Genomic DNA, 19,033 nt, shown 5'->3' with positions numbered 1-19,033 from the left:
AAAATTTTAGAGGAAAATATAGGAGAATTATCAATTGTTACTAATTGTTGAAAATCAGATAAAATTAACTAGAGGCTCTAAAGAGCCTGTGTGGCTCACCTTGTTTTCTGTGCAGATCATAAAAGAAGGACACAGATGGATTCATGTGGATGATGTGTTTGTAGATTTTACTTTACGGAATGATCTTTCTGCTTACAATTATCTCTATCTATATTGAACCTATGAATCTATCCAAGTATTTAAAATGTTTTGTAAAATTTTCAGAATTTAAAAAAATTGTAAAAAAATGATTTTAAAGGGCAATAACTTCTTGGGGATTAACTGATTATTTTGGTCATGTTGAATTATTTGTAGTTTATACCTTTTTGAATACTATTAATAATAGTCAGGATAATAACTAAAAACGGCACAATTTCCTTAAAACTACCAAATCAGGGGCAGCAACCCGACAACCGGTTGTCCGATTCATCTGAAAATGTCAGGGTAGATAGATCACCATTTGATAAACACTTTTACCCTGTCAGATTTGCTCTAAGTGCTGTGATATCAGAGTTATAAGCCACAATCTATATTTAACCCCTATGTTCTATTTTGAGCCATGGCGGTCATCTTGTTTGGTTGGCCGGGTCACCGCACACATTTTTAAAACAAGATACAATGTACCCTAATGGTGATTGTGGCCAAGTTTGGTTAAATTTGGCCCAGTAGTTTTAAAGGAGAAGATTTTTGTAAAAGTTTACGACGACGACGGACACCAAATGGTGAGAAAAGCTCACTTGGCCCTGTGGGACAGGTGAGTTAAAAACAAACCAAAAAAACAAAGAATGGCAAAATCCTGACAAGAAACCTGAGCTTTCATTGAGGAAATATATTTCCTTAATTTCAAATAGTCCACCAACAGAGGTACCGACTTAGTAATTTTTCTCAGTGGTAGTGTACATGTATGCATCAAAGGCATCTTTTGTAAAGTAATGTATCTATATCGAATAAGGAAGACAACTGGTTCTCATTACAATGTTGTATGATAATACCCGAATTCTTGTTTTTCATTTTTGAAAGTGCGCTTTTTCTATCATTTAATCTAATGTGCTGTGTATGTTGCATGTAAGAGCCCGGGATCGGAAAAAAACTTTGGATAAAAAGTAATTATATAAGCCTGTTACTTTGAATAATATTTTAATATATGCTTTGATAACTTGATATTACATACAAATAATACTAAAACATTGTTTAAAACTAGTTACAAATACTGTGAATAATGTTTTAACAAAATTTGTGTGCCTATAAAATGTCATTTTAATGTTTTACCTAGGTCTTGTTAGAATTAAAGTCATATGGAACGTGTGACTGGTGATTTTTTTTTTATCCATTTCATCAACCAATGCTTGCATATATCATAAACTTAGTCTTCTGTGCACGATTTAATGATCTTTTACGCAAACAGATCGTATAATCGTCATTTCTTTTCTCTATGTCTGTTATGGCGAGAAAATATGACTGCTAATTAATTGCCGTGTTTTGAAACCATAGTTTACCTATTACCACCTCATAGTAAACAATCAACAAAGAAACGTGAATATTGAGCACGTGTATTAACTGTACAATCAAATAAAAGTTTATTTCAACAACAGATTCATGCGAATAACGGTCACCGGACTTCTTCTAAATGTGGTCAAGTTAACGAATTTTCTTCAGAAAAAAGTACTTGTACATAAGTTTTATAATGAAAAGTATCCATTAGTCCATATGCATCATTTGTTTTTTATTTGAGGTTTCATATGAATTTAATAGTTATTCACCAAATGTAACATATTATATCATAAATTCCCGTTTGAATAGATAGTATTTGATTGAAGATGAAAAACACAACATCATCCAATCAGCATTTAGTGGTCGTTTGGCTTTGTTCAGCTTTTCAAAAATAATGGCAGTAATTCATGGTTACTAGTATTTGATATTGATGTTTCTGACTACTGTTGCATTTTCAATGAAAAAAATATGGTTGTTGGAGAGGTAGCTCGTTAAAAGCACTAAAGAGTTGGTCGAGAGGTAGCTTATATTAATAAATAAAATTAAAAAAAAAAGAAAATAAAATGATTAAAACAAAGAAAGTTTTTCATGTTGTTTATCATCTATTTTTAATTTAAAAGGTTGGTCTATTTATCAACGCGTGAATCAGATAGTAAATAAAGTTATGTGCATATATTTACTGAGCAATACTTAAAGCATTACTTGTACATGTACTAATACATTATTCTTTAACCATTGCTAAATTTTGCTATCAATTACAGAATATTTATTAAAATTAGAGACATTCCTTTTATTTGCTTAACACATAGTGACTCAAAATCATGAAATATATTACTCAGTATCACCTAAAATAACTCAACACACAAAATATAACCAACGTGTGGTTTATCAAACTGGTAAAAAACAGCGTTAAATGCATACACATTTAAACAAAGCTTATACATGTTATATATCCGTCGTGAGAAAGATTTCCATGTTGTATATGTGGAACACAAAGTTGAAACACTGAATTATACAAAAGTTTACAAAAAATGAAGATCGTGACTTGATTGAACCAAAACATGAATGTATCCCGGTTTCTGTGTGTATTTTTCTTTCTTTCTACCATACACGTCACACTTGACTGATTTCCCCTCTTCACCACCAGTTTCGGTAACTCTTGCTTGACAACAAAAATCGTCTATTATCTTATTACTATTGAATACCTGAAACAGAATTCGAATATATGTGTTACATACAGTGATGATCATGATGATGGCGTCTTCATATTTTTTGTTATCTTGCTTTTAAATCTTCTTATGACTAATGAACTAGTAAACATAGTTGATTGGAATTTTTGAACAAGCCTTTCTTATAGTACATTCTGGTTTGTATAGTGTTTTACTTTGATTGGTTTCTAGTTTTGCATCATTCGTTTGATAAAGCAGATCACACAAGACCTCAAAAACGTTTAATGTGCTCTTTATATTGATTTTAAATCTGATACAGCTACTGTGGTCCTATAAATAAGAACCTGCGTTCTACTTTTATTCTCTATTCAACGCTATATATTTTTTACACATTGATTGCTAACTGCGAGTTTGTTTTACAACACACATACTTTTAGCTGAGTCGCGTTAAATACTACGTGTGAAACCGGAATGAGGAATCTGTGGACAATAATTCATGTTTAACACCAGACTTAAATTAAGCACACAACTTAAATAGGTGAAGAGCAGTATATCATATATTTGATAACATCTTAAAATTAACACCTCACATTTGATACACGTAGATTACACACAATCATTGAAATGTTGTTAAAAATATTGGCGTATACCGATTGTTAATACTACTAACTTGACTCGTGTTTCCGGATTAGACTTAAAAAAGGGACCAAAGATACCAAAGTGACAGTAATATGTACGCTGGTGAAAATATATTTTCAATTTCAAATATATCAATTACAATGAACATACCTCTATAATTATAGGTTGATTCGGCTTTTTTCGATAAAATGTTACTTTGATATGTTCAAAGTCTGATTTTGTTTCCCATTCATTTTTGTTGTTCAACTCTAATGGTATTCCTAATACAACCTTTTCACCTTCACACTGTATCACAATTTTTGGAGTAAAATCTGCAATAAAATTTAGGTACAAATCTTATTGAAAGAGTAAATGTCTTGATTAAATTCGTTTTATTATTTTATAGAGTGAAATCGATTACCAAAAAAGGTAACCTGTCATTTTTTGTTTTCAAAAGTTTGTAATATGAAAATGAGTAACTGGTAAGATAAATCATTCATATTGTTTTTCCCCTATATTTAAAAGCTTCCGAAGTATTGGTAAAGTTGTATAGCCGCATACAGTTTTATGATTATCATAGACTAGTAAATGCATGTATATTTATCAAAAAAAATCATCTTCATCTTAAATAAGGTCCATCCAATTAATATACTCTGCCCGTTCAAATCCAAAATTGCGAGCAACGTATGTTTCACTTTATTGACATTAAAATGAATAATGATCAATAATGCATGTATGTGTCTGTCTATTGGTCCAGTTTAGTATAGGTAATTTCAACAGCAGTAATTCAATGTAGTTAGCAGATTTGTTTTTATAAATCAATAAGAAAAAACTTGTTTTCTCCACTATAAAATATATCTGGATGACAACAACTGGTTTATTTTATTGTGTCAACCACAATCTTCCCATGTATCACTGGAAAATAACATTACGATTGAAATCATTGGTAATTTATAACGGTCCCAAATATAACGTATACTAATTGCATGTAACCTTTAATAATTATGTTTCATACCTTTGTCCGTAGACCCTTCTGGTTTTACAATCTTTTCTACACTCAACACGGCAAGTGTCGTAACCATTGATGGCAAACTTAAACAAGGCCATACAGTTGAAGGCCCTTCTTCAATTAATTCTCTTTGATTTAAAAAAAAAAATTACTAAGTTTATACAAATAATACCTATAATAGAGTTTTATAAATGCGAGGTTCTGCCGAGCATTTTCCATGATTTGTGTTCAACAATTGTATTGGGTATAAAATAAAACATTTATTGTTTTAGTGATTGATTGTTGTTCGGTTGAAGCCCAGTGTCAGATATTTCCATGCTGGACGAAAACAAAATAGCAATTCATACAATAGGTAGATTCTGCATTAGGAAGTTGACTTTGAAGATTGGACGGAAACTTGATAAAGTACAGGTAAATAAATACACATTGGCTTGCGACTAAAATTTAGCTTTCAAAGCGGTCATTGACACTTCTAAAAGAGGTGCTTCAGTAGATTATTATGTTCATGTTGTACGAAGCATTTGACGATTTTATACTTGTCAAAACACATTGATCTTTTAACTATTCGAATAAAAAAGATATATTATATTAAAGCTTAAACAACTTTGTACTTCGGACACAACTACTGTTTACACAGCGAAATCATGTCAATAAAACAGATACAGTGTACGGCGAATAGCAATGAATAGTTGTTTACTAAACGGGGTTATAATAGTTACTTTTTAGCATCATTGTAATGTTGCTTTGCGGGTATCTATGGTGCTAAACAATGTACACGGTATCTGATAAAAATTGCAAACTCTTATATTACTTGATGATTTTTTTTTCTCAGAAATGTACAATCCAATGCAAAATTATTGACTATATTGATAAATACCTTACAAAAGCTGTACCGTTGGTATATAATCGCAACAAATATGGACCATGTTCTTTCTGATCTTTTGTACATGGTATGATCACATATCTGCCACTAGATAAAACTCTTTTTCCAAATATGCTCCGCGTTTTGATCATGTTTGGTGGTTCAATAAGTTTACCCGGTATATGCAATCTGTACAATCTGTTCTCTTCAACCTTGATAACAAAAACGGGTTTTGTAATTTCAATGTCTTCATCAATAGAAAATATATATTTTAGATATTTTATATGTCATTTGTTTTGGTGTAATTGTCACGAATTTCGCGGTAAGTATATTTTCAATTTTTCCAGGACTAAGGATTTTCTTATCCCAGACATATATTACCTTTGCCGTATTTGGCACAATTTTTTGGAATTTTTGGTCCTCAATGCACTTCAACTATGTACTTGTTTGGCTTTATAACTTTTTTGATCTGAGCGTCACTGATGGGTCTTATGTAGACGAAACACGCGTATGGCGTATACAATTCTAATTATGGTACCTTTAATAACTATTCTTTATCAGATAATATCCTCAACTAATTAGAAGACTTATTGACGATTGCATAATCCTTGTTTATAAATGTTAAACTTCTAAAAACTAATTAAATAACCATTTCAAAATTTTAAGTAAGTTTACTATGTTTTATAGTTTTATAAATTACCGCGTAATTTAATGGCCGCTATTTAACTAGCTGTACATGTAATTGTACAATATTTTGTTTACTTCCCTAGTAAACAATTTGATTTTAAATCTTTCACTTACCATTAAGGTGGAACAGTGATTTTTGCCTAGTGATTTAAAATCTAAAAGTTTCCCAATTTGTAACGTTGATTTTTTTTTTATCCATCCTCAAAATCTTCTAGTTTAATCCCTAATTATGTGCATAAAGACATGTCTGTACCAATTCAGGAACAGCTGCTTTTTCATTCGTTTGATGTGTTTATTGTTTTAATTTTGCCATTTGATTATGGACGTTACGTTTTGAATTTTCCTCGGAGTTCACTGTTTTTATGTTCTTGGTTTTTAATTTCCAAAATAATTTTTTGGGAGTTTGGAATTCTTGTTATTTTTCTTTTCATGTGATATATATAAATGAAAAAAAAATAGAAAACTAATTGTAAATAGAGTCTTACTTTTTTCAAATTCAATTTACTTATTTTCTTTATGAATATAGATAATTGATTTTTTTTTATAACTTTCTGTGGTTGTATTTAGAAAATTTGATCAAATTAAAGACAGAACTCTTGTCCAACTTTGGTTAGTTTTACTCTTCTTTTTAAATCAAATAGCTTCTACATATTTTTTACTTTCAACTTTCAAATATTTAAGTTTAAGCGTGTCTTATGACGGTAAATCCAGAAAGCACATTATTTTTTTTTTATAAACACATATTAAAGATGTTACGATTTATTACGCCGAACGCCGCAAACGCGCGTTTCGTCTACATAATACTCGTCGCGGTGCTAAACACAAACAGCAAAACACTTAGAGTAACAGAAATTAAGATATATAGCAGTAAGATATATCTCTAGTTAGTTAAGATACATTTTTCGACCAATCTTTGATTCTATGACTAAAATATGTTATGTATGACCTATGGACATCCCATGTTCTAATAAACGTTTCCTACGAATATGACCTACCGCATTAGACTATTTACCGATATTGAAATAATATGAGCATCACGGCGGGTGCCATATGTGGAGCATGATATACTAACCTTTCCAGAGCACATGAGATCACCCCAAGTTTTTGCAGAGTCTTTAGTTTTACATGTTGCGTCCTGTGTATTAGTTGTCTGTTTATCTTTGTCTTTTTAGGTATGGCGTTTACAGCTCCTTTCTCTCTATGGATTTGACTGGCCCTCTGGTATCATTCACCCCTATTTTACCCATGTTTACCAAAAATAAAATAAGTTCTCACATCAAACAGAACGATTCGTATGTACTAGATAATATGGGGAGAACTCAATTTTCTCTGATTATCTAACAAGTTTGTCTGTGCTAGATATTTTCTAAATTAAACCCAAGTGTAGTAGTTTAAAATTATTTTCGGAAAGGAGCAAGAATGCAAACAAAAATAAACTCAAATATTATATACCTTCATAATCGAATATCCAATTGTATTTAAAGTTCTTCCCGTATGTGATTTGCTCGGTTTTATATCATGCTGCTCCAATGACACAACGAGTTCATCTTCGTCTTGTTGTATTTCAATAATAAACTACAAAGTATGAATGTTATGACGAAAAATTGAAATAAAAAGACATGCATGAAATAATAATGGTTTAAGAAAGTCACGCAGATAATCTAGCACACTTTTAACAATACAGACGTTCAATTGAAAAGTGTGAAAAATATAAGCTTGCCTTTCAAAGGGATACTATTTTGTTATTCAAAATAAATATATCGAATTTTAAAAACAGAGACTAGGTATACATGTGACATAAATTTGAAATCAATTTTATTTTAATGGTTTTAATATTTTCTAGTCATCTTATTGTCGGCCATATATGGTGTGTAAAGTTATCCGTAAAATTGCAATTGTTTCCTTCAAAAACATAAGGTTTTCATTCACTGCAGAAGAATATGTTTCCATTCGAATTATAATGTAAATTGTCAATTGGCAATTGGTTTTGTTGTTTTGTTGATTTTTTGTTATGTTGTTTATTGATTAATCGTTAATCAGACCCGGTTTTTTCACATTCGAATCGTTTACATTTTTTCATGGCGGGACTTTTATATGTATGTATACAGTATTAGTATTGACTGTAGAACAGGATATAGTCATTACCATCATGTTGAGTGATTTCGATGGAAATTTTTCTGATTATCAAATCTACACACGTCTTTTTATTTCGATAAAAATTAAGATACAGAAATAAACGTTAAATCATGTTTTCTCTTGTAGTCGGAAAAACCTTTTGCTTTTGTTTTGTGAAAAATATTAGCCTCTTTGTTAGTTCCATAATCAATAATTCTAACGATTTTGAATGTTCTAAGACTTTATCTTGACCACCCCGGATGTGATTTACAATTCTAGGCTATTTGTTCTAGCAGAGAATCAACAGAAACGAGGGATAGTAGCAATAGCTCATTCTCGTCTTTTTCATCAAATGAGATAATGAAAAACATTATATTCAGCTACATGTACACGTACCTGCCGATTGGTCAAGAATGACTGCGTTTTATAGTCACAACCACCAGAACGACCTGTCCACTCAGAATGCAGTATAAATTCGTTCGATGGCTTCACAATATGGCATATGTCAACATTTGTTAAATGGTTTAAAAAATCATCAAATGTCATCCTGTTAACAAATAACTATATTTTAAATGAATTTAAAAATAGCATACCTCGAAATGAATATAAAAATAGCATACCTCGAAATTAATTTAATTTATAACTAAAATAAATAACATTGTTTTAAAAGATAGTGGCCCATAACGTCGTTTTTCATCCAACACTAGTGAACCGATTTCCTGCTATCTATGCATCACCCTTCAAACAAATTAACACTCAATCAAACTGTACCATCGATGATAGAAAATTCAAAATTCTTAACATTAAATCATTTTGTCAATTTCAATCTTTTAATCAATGTTTAAAATTATCCACTTCGAACAAATCCGTTCGCTTGAAATCAATTAAAATATGTTTAGTACGTTCACACTGTTAAGTGTGTGCCATTTATCAGTATAAATCAACAAACCACGGAATTGTGTTGCAAGCTACTGTAATTCCAATACAGATATTTTATACACATACAGTCCGTTCTCCCTGAGCTTTACACAAAACAAAATACTTTAACAAACAATCATAACTGCAAATAACAACAAAAAAGATCAAATGACTGACAATTGACATCTTAATGTAACTCAACTTATCGAGACGACAGCAGTTTGCCGATGTTCATTTTTCATGTGCATCGATTAGAAAGAGAAAAATCTAACTACAGACTGGGAGTGAGATTATTGCATAAACTTCAAAAGGAGCATAAGCGCACTCGGTCAAAACTTTACAACCGAGGACAGTACACAATCGGTCGGTATTAATACAAAGCAAACAGCTATATTGATATCTGAAGATCGAAGACTGTAAACAGATGTCACCAGTGAGTCGACACACCGACACAACGAATGAAATAACAGTCATATGATAAGAAAGATTATGGATGCCATTTGCTGAGCATATCTGTTTAGTTATTACACCATATGCACCATCATATATAACCTCAAGTTTTTTTGTAGTTCGAGTTTGTTAAGTCCTTAGTTGTTTATAGTGTGTTTTGAGTACTTAATAATTTCTTTTCGTGTTTTTTTTTGTTGTTTGTAATCTTATTGTCAGTTTATTTCCGACTTATGAGTATATGTATCCCTTTGTATCTTTCACCTCACATTTGATCGATACAGTTGTTGACACCAATTATGCAAAATTATCTTTCTGTACAAACAGATGCAGTCTCGATGTCGTTCATATAATTTTGTGATTACATTTACGTTTACATTGACGTGAACCTTAAATCTCTTTTTGTTAAGGTTAAGCACCGATGATCAACCCTTTCAATGGACGATCAGTCACTACTACACATTCAATCCCAGTAAATGATCGTTTCAAAAGACATGTCAAAAACTAAGAGTCAAAATACATGTCTACGAGTATACAGGAAACGTTGTCCTAAATAAGGGTAATGCAAACATTAATTATTTGCAGGCGTTAACCGATGTCTAGATCTCGCAGATAGATTTAAGAAACAAACAAAGACTTCTACATAAACTGTAGAAATTGTAGGAATTTCAAAAATAGCAATGCCAGTTGCATCGAAATGGTTGCATTATCCGTCATTTGAATCAAAATGTCATAACCTGGAATAGGACGAACATGGAAACATACAGGTTTTACAATTTTGCTAGTATTCAAAGATTTAAAAGGAGACATACATGTTGCTACCAAAAAAAAAAGTAAAAACACAAAAATACTGAACTCCGAGGAAAATTCAAAAAGGAAAATCAAAAGGCAAAATCAAAAGTCCAAACGCATCAAACGAATGGATAACAACTGTCATATTCCTGACTTGGTACAGGCATTTTCTAATATAGCATGTGTCGATTAACCAGTTTCGTGACAGTAAAACCAATGTAGTGTCGCTTTCGGTCGTCGATAACCTCTGTTTAGGCATTTTAGAGTGAAATGTAAAAGCAAACTGTCAACAAAGCCAATCATTGACAAATATTTTCATCACATTTTAAGCATATAGTTTTTGTATCATATTTTGTTTCAGTTTTTGTTCAGCTATTTTCGTTTAGAAAATTAGATAGTATGATGTTTATATAACAATTATTTTTATTCTTACCAAAATTCTCCTTTGTCTTTTGAGATGGGCAGTTCAGCTTCTTGTAATGGACCCATTTTTTGCCATTCACTCGATCTAACAAAAATAAATCAATAAGACTAATATGTTTATCTTTTAATATAGTCGTCTAAAAGTAGTTATTTTTCCAAACATAACAATATGCTGCAGATGTTCTACTGTATTAACTATGTTTAAAGACCCATTACAAATTTACCAATTATCAAACTCACGAACAGTTGTATATTTTGTTTTACAACAGCATTATTAACAGTGAAGAAAATGGCAAATACAAGAACTTTTGCAAAATCTAAACGAAACAAAAAAATATTTAAAAAAATCCGGAGAAACTAGAAGGGAAGGTTTGGACTTGCTGTTTTAAATTCATGGTAAATACGCAAGTCGGAAGATGAATTTAAATGGAAATTGACAAGGTCAAACAATTACATTATTGTATAATGCCAGGTTTATTTTATTGTATGACATATTATAACACAAGAATGCTCAACCCTTTATAATTTGTGCAACGCAATAGCAGGAAGTTCCTACTAATAAAAAATACAAGATACACAGATTAATTGAAAAACACAATAGTGTGATATTTGTTATTAAAAAGGAACAAAACAAATACTATATAAATACTAAACAATAGTTGATTTTTTCGTCGGAATGTTTTCTTTGATAGATTTTGTTTTTATATGGTAACTAGGTAACTAGAACATGTTTCCTTTATATGAACAACAAACAATAAAAAAGAGAACTTAAAAGTTGTGTTTTCATTGTTTTGTTATTTACTACTAGTATTCTTATTGCAATATTTTGTGTTATGTTTTGTTATTACATGTTTTTTTTCTTTTTCAGTAGTTTTTTTTCGATACTATATGCAAATACTGAATATCTACAGTATACAATCCAATAGACAATACTGAAACATGCAGGGTCTGCTACATTCTTAGATAGATAATAAGATGTGGTATGAGTGGCCATGAGACAATTCTCCATTCATGGCATACTTTGCAAAAGTAAACTATTATAGGTAAGAGTATGGCTCAATAAGCTATAAAGTGCTTTGAAAATCACTAGTGAAAAAACATTCAAACATGAAAACCGACCGTCTTATCTATAATATAAAAAAACGAGAAACGAGAAACATTTAAGAAGCACATAAACGAACGATAACCGCTGAACATCCGTTCAGATTTCTGACTTCGGCAGTAAATAAGTATAAGTTCTAACCAGGAAGTATTCAATAACTTCTTTGTATTTAAAGTGGTCAATATTGCACAGCAGCTATGATTTATCACTATAACATTATAAGGATTAGGACTTAAGAGATAAAAGTAGGGTTTTTGCCTAACGAACATTAAAAATTAAAATTTTCACTCGGGATGAGTATATGTTGTATTGATAGTATAATTGAGAATCGAAATGGGAAATATGTCAAAGAGACAACAATCCGAGCAAAGAGCATACAACAGCCGAAAACTGAAAGAATGAACAATATAAAATCATACGTTTCAGACCATGGACCATTCCATTCCATCTTGCCCCACGGATTAGCCAGTCTTATCATCAATAGTTTAGTATTGCCCTGCAATAGTTCTTTCACTGCAGTAACGCTGTAACCATGCCCGAGAATGAAGCCTTGTGGTAATTCTTTTCCACGCTTGTCGCCAGGTTTGACCTGAAAAAGTAGAAATAAAATTATATTTTAAACCGAAAAAGAATCACTTCTTCACTTGGAATTGTGTCGCTGTTTTTAAGGGTTTAAAGCATTTTTGATTTTTTTATACTCATCGGTTATGATACAAAACAATTACATTTGTAAGCTCATTATAGTAACCAGGAATACAATTATCTGCAATAGACTCGCATGATGTTTACAAAATACTCATTAGCGACGCTCAAGGCAAAAGAGCTAATAAAATTCGAATATCATTGAATTTTGAAATTTAATCTTTCTTTGACACATGATCCAATAAATGATTACAATTGTTGTCAATTGAGACAAACATCAAAGGAAGCAAACGGCAAAGAAATTGTCATATCAGGATTCATATCTGTGTCTATAAAAAAATTATTAATTGTATTTTAAAAAGATGTCTCAGACCTCTTATTGGCTATACTTATGGAAATAACATAACAGTTATTTAATGACTGTGTCTATTTGAGACATTCTCTTCGAAAACGTAATATGTGGGTCACTACTCCACACAAGTCGTTCACATTTGTTTTACTGCATCGTATGAATAGGTTATATATCTTAGAATATGATATACTTCCTTGTAGTTACCTTTAACCCTTTACTTTATTCGAAGTTTGGGTACAAATATCTTTAAATCTCATCTGATCTTTCATTTCTCCCATATTCATAGAACGTAAATAATGAAAGTTTCTTGTAATATAAATTGCTGTTTAAAAATAATATGGACACAAAAAGAAACTGACAAAGATGATAACAATGTACCAGGCCGACTTACCGACCACAATCTTTTACCTTGAGTTTCACCTTGTTACTAGATTTATGAGTTTTCAAACTAAAACAATAATTTTGAACTGATGATGATTATATCTTTAAGACCGATGCAGTCTAAAATTATTTTACTAGTTATTGAACAATCGACAAACTACTGTTTCCTTTTTAATTATGCATATACATAATGATTACCTGAATATAGCAAATTATAAGTGCTTCATTCTCGCAGTCTTCCTTCAGTTTTCCAAACAATGTATTTCGTCCCTTTTCGTCTTTATTATTGATCAGATTAATTCTCTCAGCTACCCCACCTGTAAGGTCAACCAGTGTGTCTATTGCCTCTCCGTTTGTTAACGACTCATAGTCACCATAGAGTCTGTTGATATATTAAGATAATACATTTTGTAATAATAGCAATATTTCATGTCAACACACAAGAAACGACTACTTGGACTCCTCGAAGAAGAAACCTCACCCGACAGCGATTTTGATGTATGCTTTCATATTGCTTATCTTAAATTATTTTTAAACTAAACATCGGCTAATGTAATATATTTGTTGATACGTGTTATCAATCATCAAAATGTTTATTCAGCTTATTGCTACGTTTATGTATTGTCTCCAAAAGCATAAACAAGATTATTGTTTTGCTTGCAGTGTTGATAAAATATTGTCACAAGTTGAACCAATAGTTGTTGGTTTTTTATTTGTAGTTCCTTTTACCTGCTGTTTAAGTATTGTAAATGTTACCACCTCGGTTGTCTACATTAAACATTGTCATGTTAATTACGACCAGGGATGGGATTGGAAACTTTAAAATGAAATCGACTTTTGTTAATTTAATGTAATTGATTGCAATAAATGACGAGAGCATACATTTGGCGGCTCGGAGTCGTCCTATCGGGCCATACTTTAAAAAAATAAAAATTGACCGAAACACTCATCTATCATTATTAATAATATATATCACATACATACATGCATTGATTGATTGGTGTATAACGCCACTTTCGGCAGCAGGAAAGCTGACAATTCTAGAAGATTAAGATTAGAGAAAACTGCGAGTGCCACGTGCGTAATTCGTTTTTACTACACCAGTGTTGACAGGCTAGTGATATAGTGGCACTCGAAGGATTCTACCAAAAGCCAATGTATTAATTGATAAAGTTGAACTAGTGTGAAAGTAGTTCATGATCAATTATTTATCAATGAAAACAGTTATGTCGTGATTTAAATGTTTAAAGCAAATTTCCTATTAATAATTAACAAAATATATAGGTATGCCAACTCGGTCAGAAGTTATCCATCGATAACTCTTTGGTTATAAAACGCAAAACTTGATGACTCGTTCGGAATTAATCTACGCCGTGGAAACATAATTCCACGTTTTAAATAATGTGAGGATCGTTGTATAATTGGCCTTGAACCCTCTACAGTATTATCTCGTACTAGGTGAAGGTCACATATATTAAATACCCCATTTAATCACCAATTAACACACTGTACTAATTTTAAAAGATAAAAGACCACTATCATAACCAATTCTATAAATAAATATTCTTTGGAATAGAAATTATTACAACGTCAAACAACAGGAGCAATTTTAAAAATTAAAGACAATACATTTATAAAGAAGTCCGGATTTGAATGCATAAACGATTTAACCATTTGTTATTGCTCACCACAGTGCAATAAAGTTGTTTTTATTTAGAAATATTATATATCTAATTATATCAGAGACAATCCATTCGTGTACTTTTATAGTTATCAAAGGTACCAGGAATATAATTTAGTACGGCAGATGCGGGATTCGTCTGCATAAGACTCATCAGAGACGCTCAGATGAAATAGTTTAAAGCCAAGTAAAGTTGAAGACCATTGAGGACCCAAAATTACCAAAAAGTTGTGCCAAATACGGCTAAGGTAATCTTTTTCTGGGACAAACAAATCCTCCGTTTTTTCGATAAATTCAAAGTTTTTGTAACAGGATATTTATGCATGTAACTTACAGTCCTGCATGCATACAAATTTTGCCTGACGGTACCTTTTCGGCGGGTTAAGGTTATTGCATTATTATTCAAAGGTGTTTGTCAAGGAATGTTGCTTTGTTACCTATTTCTTAGTCTCGGGAATTAGTTATATTATCGATCGGAAACTCTGTGGTCTCCTTAGCGATAATTTAACAAACTTAAGTAATGTATTCAAGTATGAGTTGTTTAATTTTGCATTGATCAAAAGATTTATATGAAAAAAGAACACTGTTCTTAAAGAAACATTACTGTTATTCGATACACTAATCACGCAATGAAGAGTGTATACGAGTCAAATCTTCGGACTTATGTGTTATGTTTGCAGCACCAATAAAAATCTGTCATGCCAAACTGTATCTGTTACTTGCATACGCACCATACTTCCTTATTATATATGCATTCACAATGTAAATGACATAAATATGCATGCACATTAGCAAAACATATTGATACCGTCCCCAATTGCAAACGCATAATTTCACATTACGCCAATATTGCTGATCCTGCACTATGGTACAGCAAGCTATCAAATCAGGCTTAATGCAGTTTTCGTTGGCACCTTCCTGAACCAAGTCAGGGATATGGCATTCGGTTTTTATTCACTAACTCGGTTAATTGAGAGCAATTGATTGTGTCCGTTTTTTCGGACTTTGTTTGTGTGTGTATGGTAAAATCCTTCAACATATGATTTTAACCATTAAAATGTTTTCTTGTTACGTACTTAGCATAAGCTTTTTCTAACAATCCACACCAGAATACTTCACGAGTCCTTGAATGACAGTACAGTGACTTGTCATCTTTCGTAGGAAGTTTGTCGTCGACTATAATAGTAACAATTTCTCCAAACCTCCAAAACCGGAACTGGAACACTCCTGCATACTCTTGTTTCTCCATGACTCCTTTCCATTCTTGTTTCTTGATATTTGGAATAACCTTAGATATATCAATATAAATGATTAAAAATACAGAACCATGAATGTACAACATGGTATAATAAATACTTATACTTTTATTAAAGTAAAATTCAGAATGGAAATGGGGAATGTGTCAAAGAGACAATAACCCGACCATAGAAAAAAACAACATCAGAAGGTCAATAGCAGGTCTTCAATGAAGCGAGAAATTTCCGCGACCGGAGGCGTCCTTTAACTGGCCCCTAAACAAATATTTACTAGTTCAGTGATAATGAACGCCATACTAATTTCCAAATTGTACACAAGAAATCAAAATTAAAAAAAAGCGACTAATAAAGGCCAGAGGCTCCTGACTTGGGACAGGCGCAACAATGCGGCAGGGTTAAACATGTTTATGAGATCTCAACCCTCCCCCTATACCTCTAGTCAATGTAGAAAAGTAAATGGTAAAAGTAAAAGACCTTTTTCTGTTGATTTTTAGATGGAGTATTCTCTTATTTCAACAAAACAAATGTGCTACGTGTGGTTGTGACGTACCAGTGCAGTTAAGGTTATCCTTGAATGTGTATGTGTAATTAAAGAAACAGTGAAGTGATAGAGGTCAATAAAGATTGTGTTGTTTTCTTCTATTGATTACTGTAAACCAACGTAATTCTGCTTTTACATATTTTTACGTTTCGCTCAAACTAGCCAAATTCGCGGTGAATACATTTCATGATTTTCAACTTTGATTGATGAAGTTAACAAAATGAAGATCAAAGTTTAACATATTTGCGGCGGTTTACAATCGCGATATTTTTCGAATCACGAATCACGAAATTCGCGGAAAAAAAAGCTTGAAAAAGTAAGTTGGTTAAAAGTATTCTTCATCACACCTGTTCCATTCTTTCCATGTGCGATATCAGTGTACCAATAGCTGTCACAAACCACATGTTTCCTAGTTCTCCTTCATGTAAATCATAAGGGCTAAAGTCCTCTATTAGATGTGGAGATCTGCATATTTCGCCTGGCCTCTTCCATTCAATATCATCGTCGACTTTGCTATGAAATATTGATTTATTATTTGCTGGGAATTCAGGATCGTTAAAATTTTCTCCTTTCTTTAAACAAGATTTTTTAATGGACTCATAATCTTGTTTCTTGGCCATCATTACATTAAATACCTGTAAAATATTAACACCCTTAATTAACTTGCAGAAATAGCTATCTCGATATGATTTTTTGGTTTATAACAATGAATGAATTCAATATTTAACGAGTTTATCATGTTTATAAAATATAGAAATAAAAATCACTTGAATAAATAAAAGTGACCAACAATATATAAAAAAAAGATGAGTACAGGTTAAGGGTTGTAAAATTTTAAAGAAAAAACAAAGCAGGCTAATTTAGGCCAAAATAAGCAAACAAATAAGTGGCTATATTAGTAGTCTAAAAAATAAGATTAACATATTTAATAAAGAACTCTTCATCCCGATTCACACGATTTAGAACAAAACCTTATTAGTATCGGGAAACTGCTACTGGTGATATTTGTTTTTTTGGAATGTAGTTGGGATTATGACTAACTTCTCTTAAACTGTCACAACTTTTCTAAAGGAGCCCCTATCTTTGATGAGTTTACTTACAATCATTGGGTCGATGCCACTGCTAGAGGAATTTTAATTCCCGAAAGTGATCATCAGCCTAGTAGTCAAAATGTAATCATGGTATCTATGATAAGTTTTTTAGACATAATTAATTTAAATTTTGTTTTGGGAGTTGAAACATTACTTTCATTATCAATTCTAATCTTATAGCCAACACATCTTAGAAAGATTTGTAACAATTTAAACTATGCCAGTACCGGAATATTGACTATCCAATTGTTATTGTGACTGATAGTACACCAGCAGAGGTATTAATATATCAATATTTGGTTTTTTTACAGTTTAAAAATTGTAATACAATATTTAAGAATAGTACATAACCCCTTCCATGTCCATTCTCAAAACTCTTCTTTTTTAGACCAATCAAATTACAGAAAGTTGCCTTCTAAACCAATGAAATCACTAATCATTCCCTTTTAAGAATAATGAAATCAAATTAGCCACCAGCAAATTAAATTTACCTGAAGTAAGGGCCATATATCTCCAAAACATCAAATAAATCTATGTATGTATAAGAACCAGAGGTGGTAGTCGATTTGAATCCGCAAAAAAAAGGTAATCCTTTAAATAGTCGGATATGACCAGTGTATTTACGATGTTACGATCACCAGTTGTTCTTGTTAATCATGTTAATGAGAACAAAGGATTCATTAATTACGACTTAGTATTACCTATTTAAATGTTAAATACATCCGTTGATTACGAAATTATTTTAAAATTTTAAAATACCATAAAAACTTCGAAACTTCTTCATGGGGAATAAAAGTGTATTGACTTTGACATAATAATAATTAAAAAAAACGCGGCTTGATATCTGGGCAAATACATATCGAATCCTATTATAGCTATTATGTCAATTAAATACATTACCATTTCCTTTATTAAGCAGTTTCAAATTATGTTATTTTGAATTTAAGCATTTTCCTAAAATATTTTAGCATTGCTTTCACAATTCTACTACAGAAATGACCTCTCACTATACTTATATAAATATATTCGTTTCAAAATGTGTAATATTGAAATTAGCTGGATAGACTACATGCGGTTGATTTGAAAGTAGGATATTAACAAAAACCAAGAATCAATCATTTTGTTTACGTTTTTGGTATACCATGTAGAATAATGGTTCTGTCAGTGATCGTGTCCAGTATTTTATTTATCTCTTCATATCAAATTTTAAGGCTTGTATCTTAAATAACTTTTTTAACACTGGGTCGATGTCACTGCTTGTGAACGTTTCGTCGCCAATGATATACCTAGCCAGGAAGACAGCATTTCGATGTTGCCATAAGTATCATTAATTATATGGTCATTTATATAAATTCACGGTTTGCAAAAGTATGAATTTTTTAAAAAAACTAAGGATTTTCTTATCCCAGGCATATGT

At 31.4% G+C, this 19,033-nt stretch overlaps 1 protein-coding gene across 1 annotated transcript; it reads right to left on the bottom strand.

The window, feature by feature from the left end:
* Positions 1-1,169: 1,169 nt before the first annotated feature.
* On the bottom strand, positions 1,170-18,174 carry LOC134718795 (calpain-5-like). The gene is made up of 12 exons (XM_063581524.1): positions 18,108-18,174; positions 16,873-17,160; positions 15,805-16,016; positions 13,246-13,429; positions 12,092-12,261; positions 10,581-10,655; positions 8,387-8,537; positions 7,328-7,450; positions 5,204-5,400; positions 4,333-4,454; positions 3,489-3,649; positions 1,170-2,735 (listed from the first exon to the last, which is right to left on the bottom strand). Exons 2-12 carry the CDS (start codon positions 17,146-17,148, stop codon positions 2,553-2,555), a joined length of 1,854 nt encoding a protein of 617 aa, XP_063437594.1. The 5' UTR covers positions 17,149-17,160; positions 18,108-18,174; the 3' UTR covers positions 1,170-2,552.
* Positions 18,175-19,033: the final 859 nt, after the last annotated feature.

The sequence above is a fragment of the Mytilus trossulus genome, chromosome 5 (assembly GCF_036588685.1).
Source record: "Mytilus trossulus isolate FHL-02 chromosome 5, PNRI_Mtr1.1.1.hap1, whole genome shotgun sequence".
Taxonomy (NCBI): Eukaryota; Metazoa; Mollusca; class Bivalvia; order Mytilida; family Mytilidae; genus Mytilus; species Mytilus trossulus.
This window is presented reverse-complemented; position numbering and strand designations above follow the sequence as displayed.